The sequence below is a fragment of the Pteronotus mesoamericanus genome, unplaced genomic scaffold (genome assembly GCF_021234165.1).
Source record: "Pteronotus mesoamericanus isolate MK-2021 breed Mesoamerican mustached bat unplaced genomic scaffold, CSHL_Meso_final scaffold_85, whole genome shotgun sequence".
In the NCBI taxonomy this organism is placed as follows: domain Eukaryota; kingdom Metazoa; phylum Chordata; class Mammalia; order Chiroptera; family Mormoopidae; genus Pteronotus; species Pteronotus mesoamericanus.
In genome coordinates, this window is record NW_026555329.1 from 70,826,304 (window position 1) to 70,852,780 (window position 26,477).

At 41.2% G+C, this 26,477-nt stretch overlaps 1 protein-coding gene across 1 annotated transcript in view; it reads left to right on the plus strand.

Moving 5' to 3' along the window:
* NUP205 (nucleoporin 205) overlaps positions 1-25,231 on the plus strand; it is a 70,263-nt gene extending 45,032 nt beyond the window's left edge. The window contains exons 31-43 of the mRNA XM_054564623.1: positions 1,800-1,948; positions 2,815-3,006; positions 3,843-3,964; positions 5,759-5,897; positions 8,123-8,249; positions 12,623-12,699; positions 14,669-14,797; positions 15,010-15,136; positions 18,811-18,977; positions 20,516-20,639; positions 21,109-21,237; positions 21,801-21,874; positions 24,919-25,231. Coding sequence (XP_054420598.1) covers positions 1,800-1,948; positions 2,815-3,006; positions 3,843-3,964; positions 5,759-5,897; positions 8,123-8,249; positions 12,623-12,699; positions 14,669-14,797; positions 15,010-15,136; positions 18,811-18,977; positions 20,516-20,639; positions 21,109-21,237; positions 21,801-21,874; positions 24,919-25,071 — 1,709 coding nt within the window. The 3' untranslated portion in view covers positions 25,072-25,231. The remainder of the gene's footprint in view (positions 1-1,799; positions 1,949-2,814; positions 3,007-3,842; positions 3,965-5,758; positions 5,898-8,122; positions 8,250-12,622; positions 12,700-14,668; positions 14,798-15,009; positions 15,137-18,810; positions 18,978-20,515; positions 20,640-21,108; positions 21,238-21,800; positions 21,875-24,918) is intronic.
* Positions 25,232-26,477: the final 1,246 nt, after the last annotated feature.

Consider the following 26,477-nt stretch of genomic DNA (forward strand, 5'->3'; position numbering starts at 1 on the left):
ACGCATCTAGGCGAATCTTTTAAATGGCTCTGTTTTTCCAGAGCATGGAAGTAACACTAATTTTACAATTTGCTTTATTCGTAGGCATTTGAATTATTTCTAACTTTACTATCAAAAAATGTTGCATCAAATATTCTTTTCTATACCTATGTGTTTTTCAAGAATACTTCACGGTGGAATTTCCATGATAAAAGTATGCGCATTTTTCTTTTAATGGATTCTGTTGAACGACCCGACCCTCTGCCGTTCATTTAGACACTCATCAATAGCATGCATATGTCTTTTTATACACTAATGTGAGGTTTCTCTTGGACACATGCTAAGAAGTAGAATTATTTCTTCAGAAGATACTTATATTTAAAATAATGATAAATATTGCTTTCTTAAAATGTAGTCAGCATTTTTAGTTAATAATAATAAGCTGGATTTTTTGGTCTAGATATGAAAAATGGTTTTGACAGCTCAGCAGACCGGTCAGTGTATAATACTTTATGCCAGAGTTTCTGCTATTTAGGAACTTGTTACAAGCACCTTCTGAGAACCCTATGAGTATTTGTTATTTTGTACATAGATTCTTAAAAACCACTCTGTGTGTAAGACCCAGATTATCTCATATTATTCTTTACTGGCTATATATTTTTACATAATATCTTTCTTAGGAAGTAATAATAGCCAAATGATGTATTTATAGAACTGTCCTACTCACTTAATGCATAAAAATATTTTTAAGGTTATTAAAAACAAAAGAATAGTTCAGAGAAGGTTTTTAAACAAATAAGAGCTTTTTCTTAGCGAGATAAAAGTGGGGATCCCACTTCCCCTTCCCCACAATACAGCTCGCCCATTTTCCTTTTGTCTAAAATTGACCTTGCATTTAGTTGAATTGGCAAAATCACCACTTAACCACTAGGTGGAGCTCTACATCATGATTTTTATGTCATTATCACAGTGAGATAAAGCAGTGCAACTGCGAAAGAAAATTCTTTGTTTTTAATTTTCAAGTGACTTATTTTTAGAGTAATTCCACCACTTAATTATTTTTTAGCAATAATTACATCTTATTTTGACTTATTTTAAGTAACAAAGTACTTTTGCCCCCTAGGTAATAGTGTTTTTAAGTTTCACATTAGAAATATTAAATTTAAAAAGTATTTATTGAGCACATACTCTTGTGCCAGACACTGTACTTTAAAACAAAAGCTGAATTTTCCTTAAAAATATGTTATTTATTTATTTTTAGACAAGGGGGAGGGGAAGGGAGAGAGAAGGATAGAAACAATGTGTGGTTGCCTCTTAATGTGCCCCCTACTGGAGACCTGGCCTGCAACCCAGACATGTGCCCTGACACTGGGAGCCAAACCGCAACTCTTTGGTTCGCAGACCAGCACTCAGTCCACTGAGCCACACCAGCCAGGGCCAAAAGCTGAATTTTAATGTTTATATGCTTACTTTTCCATCCTACTTTATTTTTAATAGAGCCATGTGACTGGACACTGGGCAGCCATTTTCCCTGCCTTGTGCGAAGGGAATCCAACTTACAGAGACTAGATAACTTGTGTGTCTGACAGAGCCGAGAATTAGAAATCAGTTTTCAGTTTTCTCCATTTGTTTCCCTTGACCTTAACACCTCACATCATCATATTTTTTATTTTGTGTTCTTGTAATTTGTGATTTTTCCTTATTGAAATTTGATAGATAATACCTACCAGCATGTTGTGCTTGAAGTGTTGTAATAATTCAGTGACCAAAACTGCTTTTTTATTGGAGTGTTTTAAATTTTTCTGTTGTAACCCTTGTAGCCAAAAAAACCATGTGGGAAAGGTTGACAGCCCCGGAAGACGTGTTTAGCAAATTGCAGAGAGAAAACATAGCCATCATCGAGAGCTACGGCGCCGCCCTCATGGAAGTGGTCTGTCGGGACGCATGTGATGGTCATGAAATTGGAAGGGTACAGTGACTACTGTTTAGTATTATAATTGAGTAAATATTTTAACTTGTTAAGGTATAAACTGATAAAATGTTTTGTAAGTATGTTACATATTAAGAATTATTTTCTGTGCTGTATTTTAGTGAACTTGCTTATTTGCTATAATTTGGAATTTTTATTTTGTTTACTCATATGTTTTGCTTAATTCTATTTAGAATCTTAATTAGTTCAGAATTTTCCCTCAGGATAATCTTGTTGCTGATTTTGAGGTTGGCCTGATGCTGGTAGAGGCAACCGAGACGCTGCAGATAACTTCCTGCGAGAGGAAAGTTACGCAGCGTGCGAGTCACGTGTTTGAAAACCCTGGGAAACAGGACTGTAAGAAATGGGGTGAAATATCAGCTGTGTTGTACATTCTGAATTATGTTTTAAAACAAGATGTTTGTGTTCTTATGTATAGAAAAAAGACTGGGAAGAGATAGACCAAAATGGATTCACTGTGTTTATCAGACTGTTTATCAGACTGTGTGCTTCCTATGTTTTTCTATAGTGTGTAAAATTTTACTACTAGAAGGAAAAGGCTATTTTAAAGAATCTTTGCTCCAACAAATAATGTTTAGATTTTGCTGAAATACATTTAATACCCATATTTTAATATACTGGGTTTTGTTTCAGAAATAAAACTTTATCCTGAAAAATTTCCTTTTATTACTCAATTGAGATTTTGGATATGTAGCTTTCAATTTCTCAAAAAAAAAAACCAAGAAAGTTTTATTGCAAGCAACGATTCTCCTTGTAAGAGAAGTTCTGGCCACTTGCAGATGCAGGTCACGTCTGTCTTTGGGTTTGGCTGCCACCTCCATGTTTGTACTTTGATTTACCTTCAGATGCTGGCGCTGGCCCTACTCGACCGGATCGTGTCCGTGGACAAGCAGCAGCAGTGGCTCCTGTACCTGTCCAACAGCGGCTATTTGAAGGTGCTCGTGGACAGCTTGGTAGAAGACGACCATACTTTGCAGAGCTTACTCACGCCACAGCCACCGCTTTTAAAAGCCCTTTATACTTACGAATCTAAAATGGTAAGGCTTTATATTCATCTTGAGGCTAGATCAGCTGCTTGTTTCCTGGAGGGACGGGTGCAGTAAACAACATTAATGTGGAGTGACACGTTTGGAATATTTCTATCACGTAAGCTGTAATCACTCTAAGGAGTTTTAAATTGGGGGACGCGTGCTAGAACTGTGTCTCCTAAGCACACCGAAGTTGAGCTGACATTCCCCTGAGAGGGTCCGTTGGCTAACGGGACTGCTGCTGGGTTGCTGGTGGCGGCGGGAGATGTCACGCTGGGTGCCGTCTGCGCAGGGCAGGGACCAGGGCTGTCCTCGCGTGACAGGGCCCTGGCCCAGCAGGGGCCTCCTGAATGCCCCGGAGTGCATGTGCTGGCTCTGCGTTAAACACGGGGTTTTCAGGCCCGTCTGTAATTCATCATTTTCGCTACTCCACCTCTGATTTTCTGTTTCCTTCTGCTTAAAAATGTCACAATAATAGAAGCACTAAAAGTCTTAGATTGTTTATTAACTCTTTCTCCCTCCTTATTTATTTGTTCAACAAGTATTGTTCTGTGAGCAGAACAGCGCCCCCCGCCCTGAGCCCACATGGCAATAACAGAAGCTACTGTTTATTTGGATACTTAATTTGTGCAAGACACTGTATGTGGCACTTCAGATACGCTATGCCGTTCAGTCCTCAAAAAATCCTGTGAGAATTGTGGTCTAGCGCGCCCCCTCATAGCTAGCTCAGAATTTCTCTTCAGTGAGGGTTCAAGATGGGAAATGCACCACGAGAGAGGCTCAGTTTTGTCGGAGGCCTTGGGTGTGATCCCTGTAGCAATTATTTTCCTTTGGTGACTTCTCAGGCTTTCCTCACAAGAGTGGCTAAGATACAGCAGGGTGCTCTAGAGCTGCTGAGGTCTGGGGTGATTGTGCGGCTGGCACAATGCCAAGTCTACGACATGCGCCCAGAAATGGACCCGCAGAGGTAAGTGTCCATACAGATTGTTTCTTTATGTTTCCTGTGAAGGATCATTAAGGAAAAAAGAAATGTCAGCATAATTTTGCCACTGGCTCATAATTCTGTCTGAGCAGTACTCTTATTTTGATGACATTTTTTTTTTTGAAGGTGGGGGGCGGGTCATACATCCCTGCCATTTACTAATAAGTGGAAGTTGCTAAGAAGGGCAAAAGTGGATAGGGACCTAAAAGCTTTCCATTTTAGAGCAGAACTGTAAGCAGAAATGGGAGAGCATTTTGTAAGGAAATGTTTTTCTTCCCAAGTTTATTGTTTTTGTTCCGTAGAAATGCATGTTTTTAGTTATAGTGGTATTTTAAAGGATCGTAGTGAAATAACAATTTATTGTGGATTTTCTATTCTTGATGACTGGAATAAGCATTTTATATTTTTCTCATTTTAACATTTTACCAGCTGCTTGCTAATTTGAAAGCTTCAGTCCAATTATTTTAAGTTTCAAGTTTTTTAGCAGGTTTCCCAGTTCAGCCTGTATATGGGTTTATTTTCCCTCTTTTGTCTACATGGCTACAGCGTTGTTAGGCAGGTAGCGTGCCCTCCCGGGAACAGTACCACTAAGGTCAGTTTTTCTAATGTTCTTCAAAAGAGCCATTGTCGAATTGAATGTTCAAGTTTTTCGGGATTTGCTATACAACTATTTTACCTCCAAAAGTTTTTTAATATTGCTTTTTATTTTTTAAAAGGTTTTATTTATTTAATTTTAGAGGGAGAGGAAGGAAGGGAGAAAGTGAGGGAGAGAAACATCCATGTGAGAGAGAAACATTGATCAGTTAGTTGCCTCTTGCATGCCCCCACCTGGGGACTTGGTGCGAAACGCAGGCATGTGCCCTGACCTGGAATCAAACCAGCAACCTTTCATTTTGCGGGATGACACCCAACCCACTGAGCTATACCAGTCAGGGCAATATTGCTTTCTAAAGTTTTAAACATGAGAATTATTACTTTCACCTTATGTGAAGAGGATTGAGTTAATTAAATTCCTTAGATCATGGAGCTTGCTTATGCAAAGCCTTTCTCTTATTTCCCTTGATTTTCATATTCTGCTTCCATTCCCTTCCCTTCAGCAGGAACCATTTTCTTTAGTATAAAACTTTAAGTGTAAACAGTTACACTTAAGTATTAAACAGTAAGTATTAGTGTTGTTAATACAACATTCTGAGACAATTTTAAAAGTCAAGTGATTTTAAGAACTTCATTTTAACTTTTTAAAATCTTGTGGGTTTTTTTTTACTTGAATTTATTGGGCTGACATTGGTTAATAAAATTACATAGGATTCAGGTGTACAATACTGCAATACATCATCTGTATATTGTATTGTGTGTTCACCAGCCCAAATCAAGTAAATCTTGTTTTTTGTTTTTTTAAAAAATACAGTAGACTGCAAATGTAGATTCATTTTTGGCTTTGGGTACCAGATAAGGAAATTTGGGGAGGACTTGCTCTTATCTATTTCTTACTCATCGTCTCTAGGGCCCAAGGGAATATTTAGACTGGAATATATATGTTTAGGAAATTTCAAGCATTGTCTTTGCAAATTATGCTGATTTTCGTACTAAGGTTTTTCAAAATTCAAATAACTTCTTTGGCTTTGCTATCTCTATGGGATGCAGAGTGCTCATTAGTAGCTTTATGTCTTAATCAGCCGCCTGTGGTGGTTTGCCATGGAGGCAGATGGTCAGGGACATTCAAGTGCCCCTTAACCCTTGCGCTGTGCCTCTCTCCTTGTTCGATGGAAATGAATGCAGCATGTTTGTCATGAGGGACCCCCCAGTGTTCATCCCGACGCCAGTGGACCGGTACCGGCAGATTCTCCTTCCAGCTCTCCGCTTGTGCCAGGTCATCCTCACGTCCAGCATGGCCCAGCACCTGCAGGCGGCAGGGCAGGTAAGAGGAACCTTAGTGTAGAAATCGTCTCGTGCCAAATCCTCACGTCCCAAATATAGGAACTCTAGGCATAGGGCGCAGAAGTGAAGTTACCGGGGTGGTCCTGTCTGTGGCTCACTTGGGTGCCGAAGACAGGCCCCTGTGCTTTCCTCTGAACTTCACCGGCCTGTTTCTATGCTTTTATTTGAATGAAACAACACAGCTAACTGATAGATTAGTGAGACCCAATGTAAGAGATCTGTTGGGTTGGCCAGGAAGTCCATTTAGTTTTTTCCATAAAATAAAAGACGCAGTTTCACTTTCACCAATAACTGTATTGATTTGGCTATTTTGAGCACGCCGGCTGTCTCCCACTGTTGGCTTCTAGAGGGCAGAGGCCACGGGTGCTGCTAAGCACCTTCCAATGTTTGAGACAACCCTGCAGCAAAGTATTACTTGGCCAAAATGTCAATAGCACCAAGGAACTTTGCAAACCACTTTTGACACATTTGATCATTTATAGCACCTTCCCCGTACACTGCACAAATCTGTTTTTTGCATTTTAGTTGTGTTTTTTTACCTTTCTTGAAATAATAAAGCATAATATGCCATAAATGTTGCATGTTTCCTTTTGTTTTCAATATAAAAATGGCTGCCCAAAAGTTCACTGATTTTTGCTAAGTTGTTTTTTAAATTCACCCTGATGACAGCCATCACAGTACAAAATTGTTTTTTTTCAAACAATTCGAACAAAATTGTTTCAAATGAAGTTAAAGACAACTAAACACTACTAGAGCCGTTGTACGGAAAAAGCTAAATGACCTTTTTGGCCAACTCAGTAAATTTGTTCTTCATAAAAGGAAGCTGTTATTGTGGTAGGAATAACTTGGCTTCTGAATTGAAATTTAACCAGGTATTTATTGCGAGGAGGCTATACACTATGTTAGGTCTTGCAGAAAATACAAAAGATAGATGATACGCCACATTTAGTTGTGATATTTAGGGAATGAAGTAATTTAAATAAGTGAATTTTCAAACTCATAAAAACATTTTTTGAGCACCAGAAATTAGTTTTATTTTTATTGCTTTTCAGTGAAACTGTCAAGTTATGTATTTCTTTGTTTCTTCAAACTAATAATACAATATACTGATTAATTGGGCTTATCAATATGAATCGACAGTCTTATTGTATCGCTCTGTTACTGTCACACCCTCAGGAATTGTGTCCTAATAACAGGGCAATTTTGTCTGCCTTTCCTGCCATCCGTTCGGCTCATCTTGCCAAGATAGAAACATGGCACCTTATTGTATACTGTATTTGTCTGGGTGACATTCTATCTCTTTCATACCTGGCCTTTGGGTCACTTCTTTAAAACTCAAAGACTTCCTTGTCTTCTATTTTATTAAGATTGAATTTTTTTAGTAGAAGTTGACCTTCGTAGTATAAGACATTGCTTCTCTAATACCGGTCTTTAATGGACTATGGCAGAATCCCCTAAGAAGGTTCTTCAAAAAATACAGATTACTAAGTTTCATGTCCACTGAGGATGAGATAAGACTAGGAATCTGAATTGAAAAAATAATAGGAGGCACAGTTCCTGAGACATTCAAACGTTTGGCTTGTTCAGGTGTAGTCCCTGAAGGCATCTGTGATCACGCTGAGGGGAAATTGTTTGTGACAGTCATTGGAGGCCCCCAGAGGGCGGGGCGGGGGGGACGGTGGCGGGGGTGGGGGGTGGGGGTGGGGGGATGGCAGGGCCTGCCAGCCGGGCTTCCCACCTCCTTTATTCTACCCTAACCCGAGGGAATGCAATCGAGGCCTTCATGGGACTGTCCCCAGGTCACACTAGACAGACTTCTGCAGAGCGACTTCAGTAACTCATTTTAATACCCATTTTAAACTCATGTTCTAGTTCCATTTGGACACAAATAAAAGAAATGAAAGAGGGGGTCAAACAATAGTTTCCGTATACTAGTTCTAAGTTATACTCTCCTACAGTAGCTTCTAAATATTTTACTTTTTAAACTTTGAAATAACCTCTTACCTTTCTTAAGAATTTTAAGTAAATATTAACTTCTTGAAGAAATAAACTATATAAGTGCAAAAGACAACTGCTTGTCCAACATTCTCCTTCATTCCATTGAATTAATTGCTTCAATGTTTTAAGAAAGATGAGTTACAGATTTATGATTTTCTCCTTTGTCACCTTCCGCGTGCCCTGCCTCCCCACCTTCTCTCGGCCCAGGTGCTGCAGTTCCTCATTTCGCATTGCGACACCATCCAGGCCGTCCTGCGCTGCCAGGACGTCAGCGCTGGGGCCCTGCAGGAGCTGGCCCTTCTCACGGGGCTGGTCAGCAAGGCGGCGCTGCCCGGTGAGTTCAGGGTGTTGAATGGGCGGTTACTGCTGTTACTCTTTACAAACTGACGGACATACTTAATAGAATGAGGTTTTTATTACTTTGCAGCTGTATGGGACTTCCTTGAAATTGGTACTAACAGAGTTCAATGCCTTTCTAGAAGACCTAAGTTTATATTTATAAAAACGATAAATACTCATATACAAAAGTCAGAGTCCTTGAAAATTACTAACATTCAAAATCCCACCACCTAGAAATTACCAAAAGTTAACATTTGGTAAGTGGCTTTTTAAACATTGTTCTATGTTTGAACAATGCTCGTGTTTACATAAAAGAGAGAGAGAGAGACAGAGACGTAGCAAAGTTATTTATAAGAATTACCTTTTACATGCCATTTTAGAAAATAACTAATTTTACATAAATTTAACAGATAAAAAACTAATTAAAAAAAACTGAAGATGTTGCTGAATTCCAGACAAGTGTTTCTTTACTACAAGAGTACAAGAGATACTAGTTCTTAAAAATCACTATGATTAAGAAGAAAAAAAATTAAGATACTTTGGTCATTGAAAACTTTTTGATTTCTTTATTGTGTGTAAATTTTAAATAGTTAACTCTTTTTTATACTTCCTCTTCTACCTTCAGATTATGTTTGTTTCTATTGTTTTTACTGTCAGGTTTTATAACATTTACCTTCAGTTCGGAAACCGTAATACCTTCAGCTATTTAGTTTTACTTGTATATTTACATGGTTCACTGATAAACAATCAGTTCTTTTTCTTTTTTTCCTCCCATGGTTTCACCATTCCTGAGGTCTTTCTTTTGATTGATCTCTTGGTATTCTTAATTGGTATTGAGGTCCCCTCCCCCAAAGAAGAGGATGTTAGAGTCCCCATATTCTCTAATGCTTTTCAATGGCTAAAGATTGCCTTTCTTCTTGAATGACAGCATGGCCGATTATGCTTTCCTTTGCCTCAGAACTTGTAGCATTAATGATAATAGCTTGTATTTATTAAGCATTTATGTACCAAATACTGTTTTACACACTTAGCATGTTAATTTATTTAATTCTCAAAACCGCCCTAGAAGGTACGACTATCATCATCCACATTTCACAGTGAGGACGCCGAGGCACGGAGAGGCTACCTTCTCCGGAGCCACAGCGGTCACACTGGGGATACGGAGTTGCCCTGGCAGTGGGGCTTCAGTGCTCGTCTTACCTGCTAGGTGCACACCCCATTCTCAGGTTGGAGGGATCTGAGACCAGCCCCTGATTCCACTCCGCGCCGCCCGTGTGCTCTCTCTGCGGGGCTCCGTACTGGGAGCGCGGAGGGTTTGGCAGAGCGGAGCCCGGCACCTGCCGAGGCGCTGGGGGCCCGAGCGCACTCCGAGGAGCTGCCCGCGCGGTGGCCTCAGCCCCGAGAGCTCATTGTGCTCGTTTCCCCAACTAACTGCCCTGACACCCAGTCAAGCCACCCTTCTCGGCTCCGCCGAGGTCCTGCAGTGCCGTCGAGTGGCTCTCCTTCTCATGGTTTTCCCCTTGCTTTCTGCAGGACTTACCTGATTACTAGGGTTCTCTGCAAGTTGCAGAGTCCCCACGAGAATTTACAGGAGTTGCTGGTTTATTTTCTCTCCTCCAGACTGTTTCTGAGGGGCGGGATAAGGGTCATTAGCTGAATCCTGCTGCTTATGCCAGAGGAACTGTCTCTATCTTTCTTCCTGTCTTCCTGTCTTCTTGTTTTCTCCTTAGCCACCAGTGTTCTTCAGTATTTATGGCACAAGTTGGCTCCTTTCCTTTTTTAGTAAGTTTTGTTCATTTTGTAGGTTGATAACAGGAAAGACATTTCTGTGATGCTACTTCATTTTACCTTCTTAACCTAGAAGCCCTAAGTGAGGCGTAAAAAGAACTGGCAAGGTGGTTTGTTTGATGAAGTCTCCTTTCATTAAATTTTTTAAACACCTAAACATTCTCTATTTGCTTATAGCATCGTTTGACCAATTAGTGGATTAAGATTCTGTTCAAAAAAACACTATTTATTTCAACATGCTCATGATAAATTCAAACAAAATTAAAAGAACAGAGTAAAAGTACCCTGATCAGTAATCTCTGCTGTCTAAGAGGAACCAGATATCAATTTAATTTATTTTTCTAGGAATTGCTATGCAGGTGTTTGTAAAATTTCCCCCTCCTGACACAAGTGAAATCTATACCATACACTCTGCTCTGTAACATTTTTTTTTCTGTTGAGTCTCAGAGATCTTTTCACATCAGCACATACAGCTCCTGCCTCATTCTTTTTAATTACCTGTGCCGTTTTCCAGTTGTGAGATGCTTAATCAACCTTCTGTTGTTTAACCAGACCCCTATGGCCTTTGACTGTTTTCAGTCATTTTTAAAAATTCAAACAATATGACATTTAATAACCTTTTGCATGTTTGTGTGTGTGTATGTATGTATATATGTATGCATTTTGGTAGATTTAAGCTGGTAGGCTTGATAAATTTCTGGCGGTGCTTACTCAGAAATATGTATACTTAAAATTTTTGAAAAAAGGTAATGCCAGATGCCCTCGAAAATTGTTAAAACAATTTCAGTCCTATCAACCCTACCTACTCTGTATAGTTTAGCCTTGGATTACATATTGTTTTGTATTATTATATAATATTATTTTTGTCTTAAATGTTCCCATTAAATTATAAGTCCAGTTATCACTTTGTATCCTCCATATCACCTATCCCAGTGCTGACTATGCTGTACCTCCTCAAATACTTATCAGCAGGTTGATGTTTCTATGATCCACGGATATTCTGAAAAGTATTTTGGAGTTGAGAGTGATACATATGGCATGTAGAGTAGTCAGGTGGCATTTAGCAGGAGGGTCTCATAGCATCTGAGAATTGGTGGTCATTTTAAATAGCGGTAGCAGTTGATGTGCATGAATAAAAAAAGAAAGAAAGGTGAATAGCAACACATGCTGAAGAGTGTAGAAAATTGGAGGACAAAGGAAAAAGCCAAAGTTTCATTATAGTGTCAGGTACAAAAATCCAGCTTTCAGGGTGTTAAGATGGGAAAGGAAAGCATAAGAATGACAAACAGCAAATGCAGAAGAAATATTTCAAGAATTTGATGTGAACCAGGTTTTACCTGTGTGGGAATACAAAGGAGACCTGAACGTATTTGGGAAGGAGAAGCCCCCTGCGGCAGGGGGAGTTAGCATACCAGGCGGGAGAGCGGCCCTGGGGACAGGCTCCCGGAGGAGCAGAGCGCAGGGTGAGATCTGGTGGCCTGATGGGCACGGGGCGGGGCGGGGCGGGGCGGGGCTACTAAGGCGCATGTGCCAGACCATATCGGTGTTTCGTGTAGGTTTTGTGTTGAGGTCATGGGCCGAGAAATCTAGAAAGAGGAGGACTTGTCATTGTAAGGAACAAAGGCTGAGATTCTTGGTTACATGCTGTAGAGCATATGCCTGGAAGTAATCAGTGAATGAAAGGGGCTGTGAAAATGCATAGAAGTTCGGGTGGCCGGGACAGGTTCAGGTGGGTTCTCCCCAGCGTGGCTACGGTCATGGGAGAAATAAACCAGACTTCTGGTCAAGATGGAGGCAGAGGTGAACGCACTTTGTCTCCTTGCACAACTACAGAAAAAATTATAACTAGACTACAAAACAAATGTCACCCTGAACCATCAGAAAATTGAGCTGTATGAAGTCGGGCAACCAAGGATTTGAAGAAGCCACATTCATTTAGATGGATAGAGGGTACAGGGAGGAGGGGGCAAGGAGGGAAAAATTGGGACAATTGTAATAGCATAATCAATAAAATATATGTTTTAGAAAATAGGCAAACGGGGAGAATGACCTATGGGTTTGCTTGGAGGGCTAGATAGAAATAGAAGGAGTCCATAAGAAATGGATTGGCTTGATTTAGGAATTTTGAAATGTGTCCAAACTGGGAAGTTGAATGCAAACTTTCGCATATGTGCAAAACTACTTTGACTAAGGGAAAAGAACCAATCAAATGATACAATGCCTAATAAAGGTAAAAGAAAAAAGAAATGCATTTTTAATTAGTGTTCTACTATATTCTAAACTTTTTCATGATAAAGTAATTTATTGCTGAGTTTAGAAAATTTTAACTTTTATGGATATAGATAAAAAGTAGATTTTTCTCAAAAACTTTAAAAAGTGCCTTTTAAAATTACTAATTGAATCGAGATTTAGATTGCATATGAATCTTTGTACTCTTTCTCCAGACTCCCTCTTGGCAGAGTCTGTGTCTGTTTATGCAGATAAAAAAATATAAAATACTAGAACTGCTCTTCCTAGCTTTTTAATGTTTTTATTTTCTTGAATATAAAACTACATTTGAAAGCATTCCAAATTTTCTAGGTATATTAAGTGAACTGGATATTGATGTAAATGAAGGATCTCTAATGGAGCTACAAGGACATATTGGAAGATTCCAGGTAACTGATTCTTATTTCTCTGGAGAGCAGTTGTAATACTTAACAAACTGCAACACTCATTCCCCATTCTGCTCCCTGCATTTGGGCAAACCCTCTCAACAATTTTAACTGATTATTTGTTATCTCTAAATAACATGCTTATTATTGCTACTACTTGATTATCCAGTTTTAGGAATCATCTATTGACTTCCCCATCAAGAAGGCTGAGAATCTAACCTTTTTACTCCCTTCCTTCCATCATAAAATTTGTACATTTCTTATACCGCCCCCCCCATCAACATAATTGTGTCACAGTTTTAATTAGATCAGTGTTTAGGGTTACATTATTATTACTTTGTAATTGTCATGGATGATACATTACTTTTCTGTGTAACATTGTTTTCCCCAAGTAAATAATTTTCTTGCTTGATTTTTATGTACTTATTTTAAATTTATGTCTAAACTTTTCTCAAATTGTGTCATCTCCTATCAGTATATTCAAACATACTAGATAGCTTATCAATTAGATATTTTATCACAGTCTTTCAGGGAGCCTCCTGGCCTTCTTTGATCACCTTTGCTTTTTATTGGCTGCAGAATAATTATATTTATGTACTAGAATTTATAGTTCATTGTTTTTGATGCAGTAATTTTCTTAACCAATCCTCTTTTCATGAACTAGTTTTCAAGTTTCCCCAAATAAATGCTGCGGTTGGCATTTTTGTGCACAAAACTTTAAGCTGTAGGTTAAATAACAAAACTGTTAGCACTTGGGCCAGGGATGTACACATGGTGCGTTTTGAGTTGTTTTTTTTTTTTTTTTTGCACTTTCACCAACAAAACCCAAACATTGTGGGTTGTTTTTTCTTTTTCAGTCTTTTAACCTTGTTCATTGGTAGGGAGAAAAAGACGTATTTGATAAGTCATTCCTAAGGTGACCTCCAGACACGCTTTAGCACATCTGTTTTATTATAAGAATAGCAAGCAGCCAGTTATAAGTTTTAAAAATAGATACAACTATTTTGACAAAATAAGTTTATATTATAGTCTCCTTAATATGTTTCACCTTATCCACACATTGTATTTAAACATCCATTTAAATTATTATATATTTTATATATGTGTATATAAGTGTGTGGAGGTGTGTAATATCAATTTTTAAAATACATGTTTTTGTTGTCCACTTACTATGTGTAGAGCTTTACAATTAGCACTTTAAATACAATTCAGTGCCTTAGGTAATCCTGGCAACAGTTTTACAAGCTAGGAATTACTATGGTCACTCAAGAAGTGTGACCACAGAGGCTTGAGGAAGTTAAATGATTTGTTCCAAGTCACAGAACAAGAAATCATGCACCTGCTATTGGAACCCATATCGCTGGCTCCAAACTCATGTACCAGACCCCCTGGATATACTGCCAGTTTTGAAAAACTCATCCTTTCCCTTTGAGACCTTGGGAAAAATTGTATTCTCAGATGAACTAGACTAACGCTTTAAACAGATGGCATTTTATCTGCCAAGAGACACCTGTGCGTTCCCAACCCCTTTACAAAGTCCCCGAAGTGGCCACAGGAATGACAGCCTTTAAATTTGAGCTTTAGTAGAGAATGACCATGGATGTGTTTGTTAAAATCATCTATTTGCCATTTTACTTTCCTTCTCGTTGTTTATCGCCTTATTTATTTAATGAGTATCTACCAAGGAATTATTTGGTGTGATACAGAGAATTTTTTGGCAAACACTTAGATTATGGTCGGGATTCACTGCTTCAAAAAAGTGGTATTCTTCTGATGAGTTGACTGCCAAGCATATACATTTGCAAAAAGGTGAATTTTATTAGTGCTAACTTCAGTTGACTCAGTTGGCGATAAGAAATCAGACACTTTAATTCCACTTCCCACTGAGTTTTTATATCCCTCAAGAAAGAGAGGTCACTAATTTTAAACACATTTAACTAGATATGAGCGAAGTATCTTTCTCCTTTTTTAGCGCCAGTGTTTGGGACTGCTAAGTCGCTTTGGTGGCTCCGACCGACTCCGTCAGTTTAAATTTCAAGATGATAATGTGGAGGGAGACAGAGTCAGCAAGAAAGATGAGATTGAACTGGCTATGCAGCAGGTAAGAGGAGTGAGAATTGTGTACCTGTTCTTCAAGATTTTTATGGTTTTAGAAATATTTGATAAAAGTAGCATTTGAGTCATTTTACAGATTGATTGATAAGTTTGTTGTAATGTTACAGATTGAGCATAACTTTATTCTCCTTGGAATCTGGATTTCCACGTTAGGACATTGGGAGCTAATGTTTGTGCTGCTGCTGCTTTTCCCTCTAGATCTGTGCCAACGTCATGGAGTACTGCCAGGCGCTCATGCTGCAGAGCTCGCCGACCTCCCAGCAGGCGGTGTGCCTCTTCACGCCGAGCCTGTCAGAGGCCGTGAACCGCGAAGGACCCCGGCAGGGTGAGCCGCCTCCTCTCTCTCTGCGGTGGGGAACTAAGCTGCCGCCATTATGACAGGCTCTAATTGGCTCCAGTAAAATGTGGGGTTTTTTTTCTTTAAGAGTAACAATGGGAAATTTTTTAAACAACTTGAAGAAGGAGTGGTGAGGAGGTACTGTTGTCAGACCTGTGGATGGACTTGGGGAGCTTGAGAGAATAGAGGAATTCTAGATTTCCTGAGGAGAAATCTGGAAGAGTCTTGTGGCCAGAGTATGGCTTTGAATAGTCATCGAGACCCCAAAGGAAGGATCTAGGATTGGAGTCTAAGCTAGCTGGGTGAAAAATATGAAAATAAAACAGCCCCCTTCTCTCCAAACATATGAGACTGTTTGATACTATATAATAGGTCCCTGAGACTCTGTTCATTTTTTCAATCTTTTTTCTCTTCGTTCTTTTCCTTAAATATTTTCAACTCTTGTATCTTTAAGTTCATTTATTCTTTCCTCAGCTCCATTGGACTGGTAAGTATACCCAGTGAATTTTTTATTTCAGAAATGGTCTTTTTCAGTTGTAGAATTTCTATTTCGGGTTTTTTTTAAATATCATTTATATTTTTTCTCCCGAGATTTTCTATGGTTTTTATTGGTTATGAACATATTTTATTTTCTCTTGATTAGCTACTTTGAAACAGTCATTCACTAATTTGCAACATCTGGTTCATCTGAGATTAGACTTGACTGGTTTTCTTGTCTCTTGAGAATGTCTTCCACTTTCTTAGCTGTTCATCTGTTGGGTAATTTTAAATTGTACACAGCCCTCCCTACCGATGTCTCTCTGCTTCTCTTCACTCTGGCACCTTCAAGGGGTTGTTTTTGTGTTATGTCTAGGTTTTTTACCCATTGTCTGGTATGAGTTTAATTTGTTCTACTTGGGAGCAGAAGTCCTTAATATCTAGTAAGATACCTTTACTTAAAGATACCTTTCATTCAGTGATTCTTTTGGAGGGTAATTTTTCTTAAGTAAAAGTATGTTTTAAAGAAATTGAGGAAGTATCTATAAAGCTTTATAGTCATATTCTGTGGGATAAATGACTATTGAATCATTTAGATTGGAGATATAAAACAGTGCCTTTGACTTAATTAAGCAGATTAATTCTACATAGTCTAGCTTTCTGCTGTATTCAAGAAGTTTGCTTCCAGGTAGAGCACTAGAATAAAAAGGCGCCCCCATGGGAGGGGTCCCCCCCAGGGAGACCGATCCCGGTGTGCACTCGCCCGGTGGCTCGGAAACGTGGAAGATCCCTTTCACTCGGGAATGACTGGCAATCCTGCCAGAGCCCTCACTCAGAAAAGTGGTTCGCGTGTCGCCCGCAGTGACATTTCATCGAGACTGCCCCCTCTCTGCCTGGCGGTGTGTAAGTGGACATGAATCTGTGTGTTAATCCGTGTACGGTCTGGATGGAGACCTCTGTCTCTGCCTCAGGAGGGCAGTCCTTCTCTTCCCCCTTAAATCTAACATTTTAGAAAACAAATTTAACCTGAACATAAGATTTTCAAACAAAATCATAATTTTGTCATTTATTCTTCAAAAACATTAATCATATGCTAATAATGTAACTGTAGTAATTATTAAATTTCATTAAGTGTCTTCTCATTTTGAGCCCATCTTTTACAAACTATTTTCATTCTTTGATCTTTAATACTTACAGATGAACTTTATGAATCCTTATAAATTGATCTTTATTATTCCTCAGGCTTTTGAAAAAGTTAAAAAGCCCACTTCCCTCTGCTTATCCTAGGCACAGGAGTGGGCAGGAATGTGGTAGGTTCGTGAACACTGAGCTGTAGAGAGGCCGTCTAGCCTGCTGGTCAAGAAGAGCACAGACTGACGGTGAACTGCCTAGGTTTGTGCCCCGGTTGTACAAGTGACTGTTGGTGTGACTTCAGAAAGATCACCCTCTTTGTGCCTCAGCTTCTTTATCTGTGAAATGACAGCAATGACAAGCTCTGCTTAAATGAATTATTGTAAGGATCCAATGTGTTACTCCCTGTTAATGCTTTAGAACAGTGCCCAGCCCCACTGCCTAAGTGTTAGCTATTATTATTATTTTCATTACTGCTATTTTTTTTCTTTTTTTAGATTATTTATTTATTTATTTTTAGAGCAAGGGGAAAGGAGAAAGAAAAACATCAATGTGTAGTTGCCTCTCGTGCGCCCCCTACTGGGGACCTGGCCTGCAACCCAGGCATGTGCCCTGACCAGGAATCAAACTGGCAACGCTCTTGTTCGCAGGCTGGTGCTCAGTCCACTGAACGACACCAGCCAGGACTTTCTTTTTTCATTATTGCTATTATTATTATTGTTACCATTTAGTACATTTACTATTACTTGCGATCCAGGGACCCTTTCCTGTAGCACCTCTACTACCTAGACCTCGTGATCTTTCCTGCGGAATCTGCTTCTGTGGCCAAACTTCTTGTGAGCCAGCCTCATCTGATGTCTGCATCTGCTAGGCCCTGCACACTAGTATTTGCTAGACCGGAGCACGGTAGTGTGTGAGAACTCCTGAAGTGCAGTGGGGGAGCCTCAGCATTAGACTGTCATCTTTGTGGCTGTCTTTTTACCAGGGTAGATATCAGCCATATGCCATCTGGGGACCAGGGTACATAATGTCACCAAGAGAAGGCTCTGTATAGACGACCTGTGTCGCAAAGACCTGTCACATTTTCACTGAAGATGGGAACGGGAAACCTGGCAAGTCAGAGGAGCCGGGGATATCCTGGTTGGTGGCAACATCCACAGACAAGGGACTGCCCTCTCCCTTCCCCTCTGCGTGAAGACCTGCAAGACCTGACTTGGGAGCAAAGTTGAGGGAGGTGGTGGTGAAGGAAGCAAATACACACTCCTTCAGCACCCATCGCGGCTAGGGCCATTGAACAAAGGCGATCTCCGAACTGAACTCGAAGTCACTAAAGTGTTTCTCAGGGACCCCCTCCGCCAGGGGCGAGCGCTCTGGTTGCCGCTGCCTGTGGAGTAGCGGCGTTACTGTTCCCCAGCCCGTCCCTCTGCAGACAGCTTCCCTGACATGTCACTGTCCCTTGTACCTTCATCAGACGGTCGTCAAGTAAAAGGCACGTCATTTTGTTTTGCTACCCAAATGGAGTCATTGTGGTAAAAGGCTCATTAAAGTTCAAATCCACCTATATTTTTTGAATATTTTAGCTGGTGTTCCCCCTCTCTCTTTGGAAGGATGACTTTGAACAGGGAATTCAGCAGCTGGAGAGACTCAGACTGGAGATGAATCCACATAAGTAGAGCACAGGGGAGGCAGGAATCACTCCTGGTGTCAGGAAACTCCAAACTTGTGTGTATGGCTTGGGGCGGGGGGTGGGTATAAAGGCTCATAACTAAGACATCTTCATCCAAGAAAGGCTAAGTGCTCTCTGACCATGAATCAGATTTCCTTATTCACTCAAGGTCTCCAGCCTTATGTTCATCCCTGATTGTGAATGTACAGTAGCTCCTAACCACTCCTTTGACCTGTCAGTGGTATTTAAGAGTAGTCTTGGGTTGGTTTTTATGATAGTTTATAGGCCCTTAAATTCCTGGGCAATCCCTTGTTTTAAAATAGGTTATTTGAAATTCATATAAAAGACTTATAAGTGGAACATTGTTTTTTATCATCAACCCTGTTAGATACCCAAGCTCCAGTAGTTCCATACTGGCGCCTGCCTGGTTTGGGCATTATTGTCTACCTGCTGAAGCAGAGCGCTAACGATTTCTTCAGCTATTATGACAGTCATCGACGGAGTGTCAACAAGCTGCAGAATGTAGAGCAACTTCCACCAGATGAGATAAAAGAGGTATGAATCCTATAATGAGCTGTGAAGCCAATGATTTCACTAATAAGGGCCAGGTTACTGGTGTCACACTTGTAGGTAAAGATGACTGACGTATGTGGTAAGACAAAAGGAATTAAAATGATTCCTCTGTGTGACTTGAAGAAGAGTTCCTCACCTCAGCACCACACCTCGTAAGCATAGAAACTCTTGAATGAAAAACAGTGAAGCTCCACCTGTTCAAGAAAACCACCTGCCAGTCAGTAGAATGGCAGGTGGCCTTTGAATAGGAGGAGTTTGGTGATTTACGTTCTAAAATCTGTGCTGAGAAACTTAGGCTTCTGTTACAGGTGCTTATTGAGCAAATGTGATTCCCCGAATAAGGTGTCCCTGTGCCTTCGGCAGGCAGCGGGATGCTGTATCAGGTGTGACTGCCCACTCTCAGTGACCCAGAATCATTCCCTGGCATTTACTGTAGCTGAAGACGCCGCGTTGCCAGGCTGGCTCCCTGCGTAGCCTGCCGTCTTTCCCATTGGGCACGGCTGAACTGCAAGGCCTCTCTTGGCCAGTGTGAAAGCTTCCTGGTGTCCTGCGGCAGCCTGGGTGTTGAACCAATTTGCCGTTCCTGGTTTGCATGAACTTTCCTGAAAAACTCTGACACTCTTCACAGTAGCCAAAGCCTACTTCTTCTTTCCACTCTTCTGATAATCACAGGGAATGTTTATTGAGTGTTTTTGACGTGCCAGGCCCTGAGCCACAAGTTCTGCCTGAGTACAGGAGGCAGGTGATGTTGCTCTTCTCATTTCCCATATGAGGAAATGGAGGCACTGGAAGTTTGAATGCCCAGAGCCACACAGCTAGCAAGTCCAGGCTGAGGCGGGAGTCACTGACTGGCTCAGCTAGTCCCTGACATTGTGCAGTGTGCATCTGGCAGCCCCTCCCCCTCGTGCGCGGCTTACAGGCGATGCTGGCACTGGCCAGAGCAGCTGGAGCATTGCGATAAAGGACGTGACCTTCCACCGGCCCCACTTTGGCACAGCCTCTGCCAGACCGGTGTCTGAATTTCCACTGAACTGTGTGCCTAGAGCGCTGTCAGATAGAGAGGTGGCGGGGAGGTCCTGGTGGGCGTGCGTACCTTTTATGCTCTAGAAGTCTACTTTATGTTTTCTTCAGAAGACACTTGACAGCTCTTAACAGAAATCTGCGTGGCACTGTTATACCTACTGCTAGGAAACCTGTTCTGTTTCGTCTTAATTTGACAGGAAATTCAGGGTTGGTTGGCCCATCAGCAGATTAGAAATGTCTGTTTCAGGGACAGGACTTTTTCAAAAAGCAACAGATGAATATTCATTTATAATTCAGCTGCTGCTTTGGCTTTCTTTCTTTTTTTTTTTAAGTTATTAGCGTCCTCACTACGTAATAACTCTTGTCTGCCAGGATGTTTAAACTTATTTGAATATTTTTCACAGTGCTTATCACAAGTGACCCTCTTTTAGTTCTTCCAGTAATTTTTGTTAACAACTCGAGTCATTCTTGATACTGTATTTATTTCTCTTTCTTAGTTGTGTCAGTCTGTAATGCCTGCTGGTGTCGATAAAATCTCCACTGCCCAGAAATACGTTCTAGCAAGACGGCGCTTGGTGAAGCTGATCAACAATCGAGCCAAACTGCTTTCGCTTTGTTCTTGTATCCTTCATGAAATCCCAGTGGGACTTGAATGGCAACCTGTAAGAGAAGCTGCAAATGTAGGAACTGTGTGCTTATTCTCACATTATATGGGCCTCAAAACCATGGGGAAAGCGACAGTTACTGCCTGTTTTTTTTTTCTAGTAAATGCCTGATATATCTCCAGATCAAAAACTGTCTTGTCTTTTGGAGTAGCTAGTAATCCTGACAATGCGTACAGACACTTTCTGTCAGGACAGGAGACAAGGACGCTGGCAACTGCCGGCACAGTGCCCACAGCCCCCACTTCCACCTCAGCGCACCTCACTGCTTTCTGGGGACACACGTTCCGTGGAGTCTCTCCCCTCTCTGGTAGACTGAGGCCACGGGTACCTCACCAGAAGGTGCAGTCCCCTTTTCTCTCCGCAGAAACTGCTTTGTGAAAAACATGTGCTGAGATTGTTTTCCTTTATCTGAGCTCTCTCTGTAGTTATCATAGAGACCTGCCTGTTTATTCTTTGGCGCCATCTGGAGTACTACCTGTTACACTGCACGCCCACCGATTCTCAGGATTCCCTGTTCGCCTCCAGGACCTTGTTTAAAAGCAGAAGGCTGCAAGGTAAACTCTGTTCTGCAATTAAGGAACCATAAATACCTTTGGAGTTTTGTGCCTTGAAAAACAGTCACATTTTTATTTATTTTGTGTGTGCCTCTGTTACTAAAGTGGATTGGATAAGCAAGGCCTACTTAGTGGTTAGACATAGCTCTGTTTTCTGTTTGACTTCTGTCTATGGGAAGTTGTGCAGAACACAAGAGCATCCTAGCGTCTGCTCCTCCACTTCTTGCAGGGGAGGGGTGACCCAGCTGCAGAGTCCCCTGGTCACACATAACTGTTCAGAAGAATGGGAGTGGGTCAGGCTAGGCCAGGGCTCTTGTCGCTGGAGTGAGGCTCTGCGGCTGACGAGCGTGTACTGGGCCCCTTGGGGAATACGCAGGACGAGCTGCCGAACCAGGCCTAGACCCATGATGTGCCGCCCCCGGGGCCTCCGCGTACTGAGGGGAGGCAGCATTCTCAGTCTCGGCCGTGGTTCCGCAGCCCTGCAGGTCCCTGTCCTCGGGTCCCTCCGCTGTGCTGTAGGTTTATGCTGGCACAGGGGGTTTGACCAAGTCTTCTGTCTCTAGATTCCTTCGCTTCAGAGTCCAGTATGGATTTTAGAAGCGGACTGACTGTGGTGAGCCAGCATGACATAGACCAGGTAAGGTTTTATTCTCAAAGTTCTTTTTAATTTCTGAAAGGAAAGAGGAAAAGGTGTAGTATGTTAGTAAGATTATCATCTTCAGGATATAAACAAAGACCTGATTTGAATTCTGACATGGCCACCTAGCAGCTTTGCGACTTGGAACAGACAACTCAACTTCTGAGCCTCTGTTTCCTCATCAGAAAGATGGGAATGACAGTTTGGACTCAGAGGGTTTGTCAGAATTAACTGAGATTTTGTATGTGCGGCTCCTAGGTAGAGCCTGCAGCCTAGTAAGAGCTCAGTAAATGGTAGGCACTGTGACCTGGAAACTCCTAATTTTTTTTTTTTATTAACTTTGTAGAATTTTTAGGCACCAAGTATCACTTAACACTTAATTTCCCAAAAATAATTTAATGGAGAGATTATGAGTAGCCATCACAGATGTCACTGTACATAGAATATAGTACTTACTGTACAGTCAGGTGCCGCTGCAGGACGGGGATTCACCTTTAGAAATGTGTCGTCACGCGGTGGTGCGGCTGTGCGAGCATCACAGTTGCCCCCGCGCAAAGCTGGGCGGCGGCGCCTGCTGCGCGCCAGGCTCGGGTGCGGCCGCTGCTGCCGGGCTGCAGGCCAGTTCAGACGGCGGGCTGCTGTGCTGAGTGCTGAGGGCAGCTTCACCCCCGTGGTATTTCTGTATCTAAACATAGAAAAGGTGCAGTAAAAACACGGTATGAAAGATTAAAAATGGTCCGCCTGTGTAGGGCACTTACCACAAATGGAGCTTGCAGGACTGGAAGTTGCTCTGGGTGAGTCCGCGGGTGAGCGGTGAGTGAACGGGAAGGTCTAACCGGGGTGTCCAGCCTGCGGCCCGTGGGCTTCGTGTGGCTCGGGATGGCTGTGACTGCGGCCCCACACAAAATCATAAATTTCCCAGAACATTATGAGATCTGTTTTGTGATTACGTGTCGCGGTGTCTATGATGTGTGGCCCAGGACGGCCCTTCCAGTGCGGCCCAGGGACGCCGAAGGTTGGGCGCCCCGGCCTCTGGGGCGTTACGGTGCCCTGCCGCAGGCTTCCTAAACGCTCCCACGCAGGCCACATGACATCTATTAGTGTTTTTCTTTCTTCAGTAATAACCTTAAGGGGGAAAAAAAAAGAATAAATTAATCTTAGCTTATTGTAACTGTTTTATCTTATAAGCTTTAATTTTTTTAAAAACATTTTGACTCCTTTGTAATAACACAAAGCTTAAAACAAACCCATTGTAGAACTGTACAAAAGTATTTTTCAGAGCCTTATTCTATAAGCTTAGCTTCCTTCTATTATTTGCTTATTTCTTTTTACTTTTTAAACTCTTTGTTAAGACTAAGACACAAACACACACATTAGGTCCGCACAAGGTCAGGGTCCTCCCTGTTGCTGTTTTCCACCTTCACATCTTGTCCCCCTGGAAGGTCTTTGGGGGCAATATCATACATGGAGCTGTCACCCCCTGTGATGACAGCCCAAGAATTCCTCTGGACCACCTCCTGAAGGGCCTGCCCGAGGCTCTTCCCGAGGAGGTGAATGTTCTTTTCAGAAATATGCATGGTAGTGTTCGTTTTTGTTTTCATCATAGGTCTGCTTGTGAGCACAGAACGCACCATGAATATTCCTCTCTGTTAGCAACGACAATGAAGTCACTAGGTGATAGGGATTTTCCAGGTCCGTTACAATCCTGTGGGACCGCTGCGGCATGTGCAGTCCAGTGTCGGCCAGAGCTTCCTTATAGGGCAGGTGGCTGTGTGTACGGAGTATTACGTCCCTAGTAGCCCCTTGGTCAGCGGTGTGGGAATTGAATGAAGAGCATTCTGAAAACAGTTAAAATGAAAACCTCCTATGAAACAAAGCCTTAGAAACACAGCAGTTATCAGGCGTGTGTGGTATTAGGGACCAGATCTGCTCCTAGGCCACTAAAATAAATGGCCTTGGCCATGATTTGATAGCCGCTGTTTTTCCCTAAACCACTGCCTTTCTTAAAGCTGAAGGTTGGGCCTCACCCAGGAAAGAAAGGCACAGTCACAGCACTTTTCTGACCCGCACTTGCGAGACGTTGTAGACGCTACACTGTCATCCTAGCCCTGACTACATTCGCCTCTTAGTGACTTTGTAGCAGTAATTTATTTTAGCATGGCTTGTTTAGAGAAGCTAAACATCTTCCAGAAGACTTTTAATAAATATATGTTGAGTTAATGACTGTTTCATTAGACTGGCCTGCTATTAAGTTAGAAGAAATGCAAGATTAATAGCCTTCTCACTCTGTGCTTTAATTTTAGTGCAAAATTGAAGGCAGGTAGAGTCATACAATTCTGTACTTAATTTTATCTTTTCAGGGTAATACCAAGAAGCGCCATCTGAAACTACCTAGGCATTCTAAAACACAGCTGAGGTCCAAAGTGTATACCAGATTTTCTTCCCCCATTTATATATATATTTTTAAAGTAAAAGCACGCATGTTTGCGGTTTTTCTTAAAAAATTGCAACATGAATTTAAAAGTACAAGTTATTTCCAATGTATCTTTTGTTTCTTTCTCCAAAAGCATCCATTCTTAATAACATTTTACATTTTTAAAAAATGTATCGGTCTTAGAGAGGGGCGAGAGAGAAACATTGAAATAGCAATTTGTTGTCCCACTTATTTATGTGTTCACGGTTGGTCCAGGCCACAACCCTGGTGTGTCGGGATGACGCCCCAACCAGCTGAGCTGCCCGGCCAGGGCCTCGGTCACTCTGTAGGGTCCTGCAGGGACTGTTTTGGCGCACTTGGCAACAGTAGCATCAATAGTTGTTATTTAAAGCAGGCTTTAAATTTTACACATTTATATAAGAAGAGAAAGGAGGAAAAAACAGTATGAATAAATCCGAGGGTAGAAAATGTGATTGTTTTTTCAATTCGGTACAGGAGAAGGGACCAGCATTATAAAGATTCAAAGGTATTTTAAATTGGAAGACACAGAATAAAATAAATATTTGAGACCACAGTTTTAATAATGAAATGTCATCTGTGTTTCCTCTAGCTTCAGGCTGATGCCATCAACGCTTTTGGAGAATCACTACAAAAGAAACTTCTGGACATTGAAGGATTATATTCAAAAGTTCGATCTCGCTATAGTTTCATACAAGCCCTTGTCAGACGTATTCGAGGCCTCCTGAGGATATCACGGAACTGAGAGCTCGTGTTTCTTATACTCTTCCAGGAAAGAGATGAATTGGGGAAAACTCTCCTTTTTATATGTTAGTTTATCTCTAAATTATGACCAAAAAATATTTTGCTATTTCTTTCTTTATATATGGACATTTTTTCTGTAAACTTCTTTGCCCAGTTTTATCCTCACTAGTAAAAATAAATACTTTAAAAAACAACAAAACAAATGTTGTGGTTAGTCTTTTTGAAATTTTATCTAGAAAATGATGGACATTATAGGGAATCTATTGTATCAATATAAACTTTCTACAGTGGTGGTTTTCCCAGGGGATATAGCTGCAAATGCTAAATTAAAGGCGTAGTGTGGAAATTCTCTTTTTTTTTCTCTCTTTGGACCTACAATATAGTTCTGTGGTGTTTAGGGTTACTCTGGGGCACAGTGGATAGTAAACTCTAGCCATGCTCTTTAATAGGATAGTGTACTCAGTGTTGTGAATAATGGATTATAGAAATGTCTCAAAGAGTCAAGCCATCTCTTTCCTAAAATTAGTTTTTCTTTTCTGCATTTAAATGATAATATACTAATTTTAATTTGTTCCTTAGAAATGATTGTGAAATTTCTCTTAATTATCTGCCTATATTTCTGATATAATGAATATGGTGGCTACAATTAGGGCACAAGAATTTACACAATCACTTCTCTATTTCTTGTATTTATGTGCAAATGACCACATCATCTAAAAGTCCATTTTCCCCTTTCTGGCCACCAATTATTTCAGCCCAGTATATAGGAGAGACTACTCTGGGAGGGGAAAGAGTTTTGACTCTTGTAGTAGTAAAAACTTAATTCTTAATTCTGTAGTGTTGCTTTTATTTTTAATCTTATAATGAAATTCCCATGGCTTTTAAGCATCTTAAGAAAGCTGTTATATTTTGAAATTAATTTACTGCTCACCACTTACAAACACTAGTCTTCACCTGTTAGTAAGTAAAAGTCTTAGAGGGTGTGGATGTGGGATGAGTAATTAAGGGGGTGTGGGATGTAGCAATAGTGGCCAGGGCTGTGCTGGCCAGGAACGGGGTGGTCTTCATCACCGGCACCCCAGGCAGGAACCTGCATATTCAGAAGCGCCTGGGGCTCGGCATCAACCATTTTATAAAGCTGCAGGACAGAGGTAGCAGCTCAATTTAGAGTTAAGATTTTGCACTTAGCAAGCTTCATACCTTGTTTTCCCATCATCTCGCCCAAAATTACAGCCAACTGGCTGAGCCTTTGGGGGCGGGGGGTGTGCGGGAGGGAGAGGCAGGAGGAATTGCAGCTGCGTGTGCGCTGCTGAAAAGGCTGACCAGCAGCGCTGTTTGTGTGGTCAGTGCAGCCGGGACCCGTGGCCTCTTCTGCTCCCAGGCACTGAGAGAGGCTGCTGGGGCACC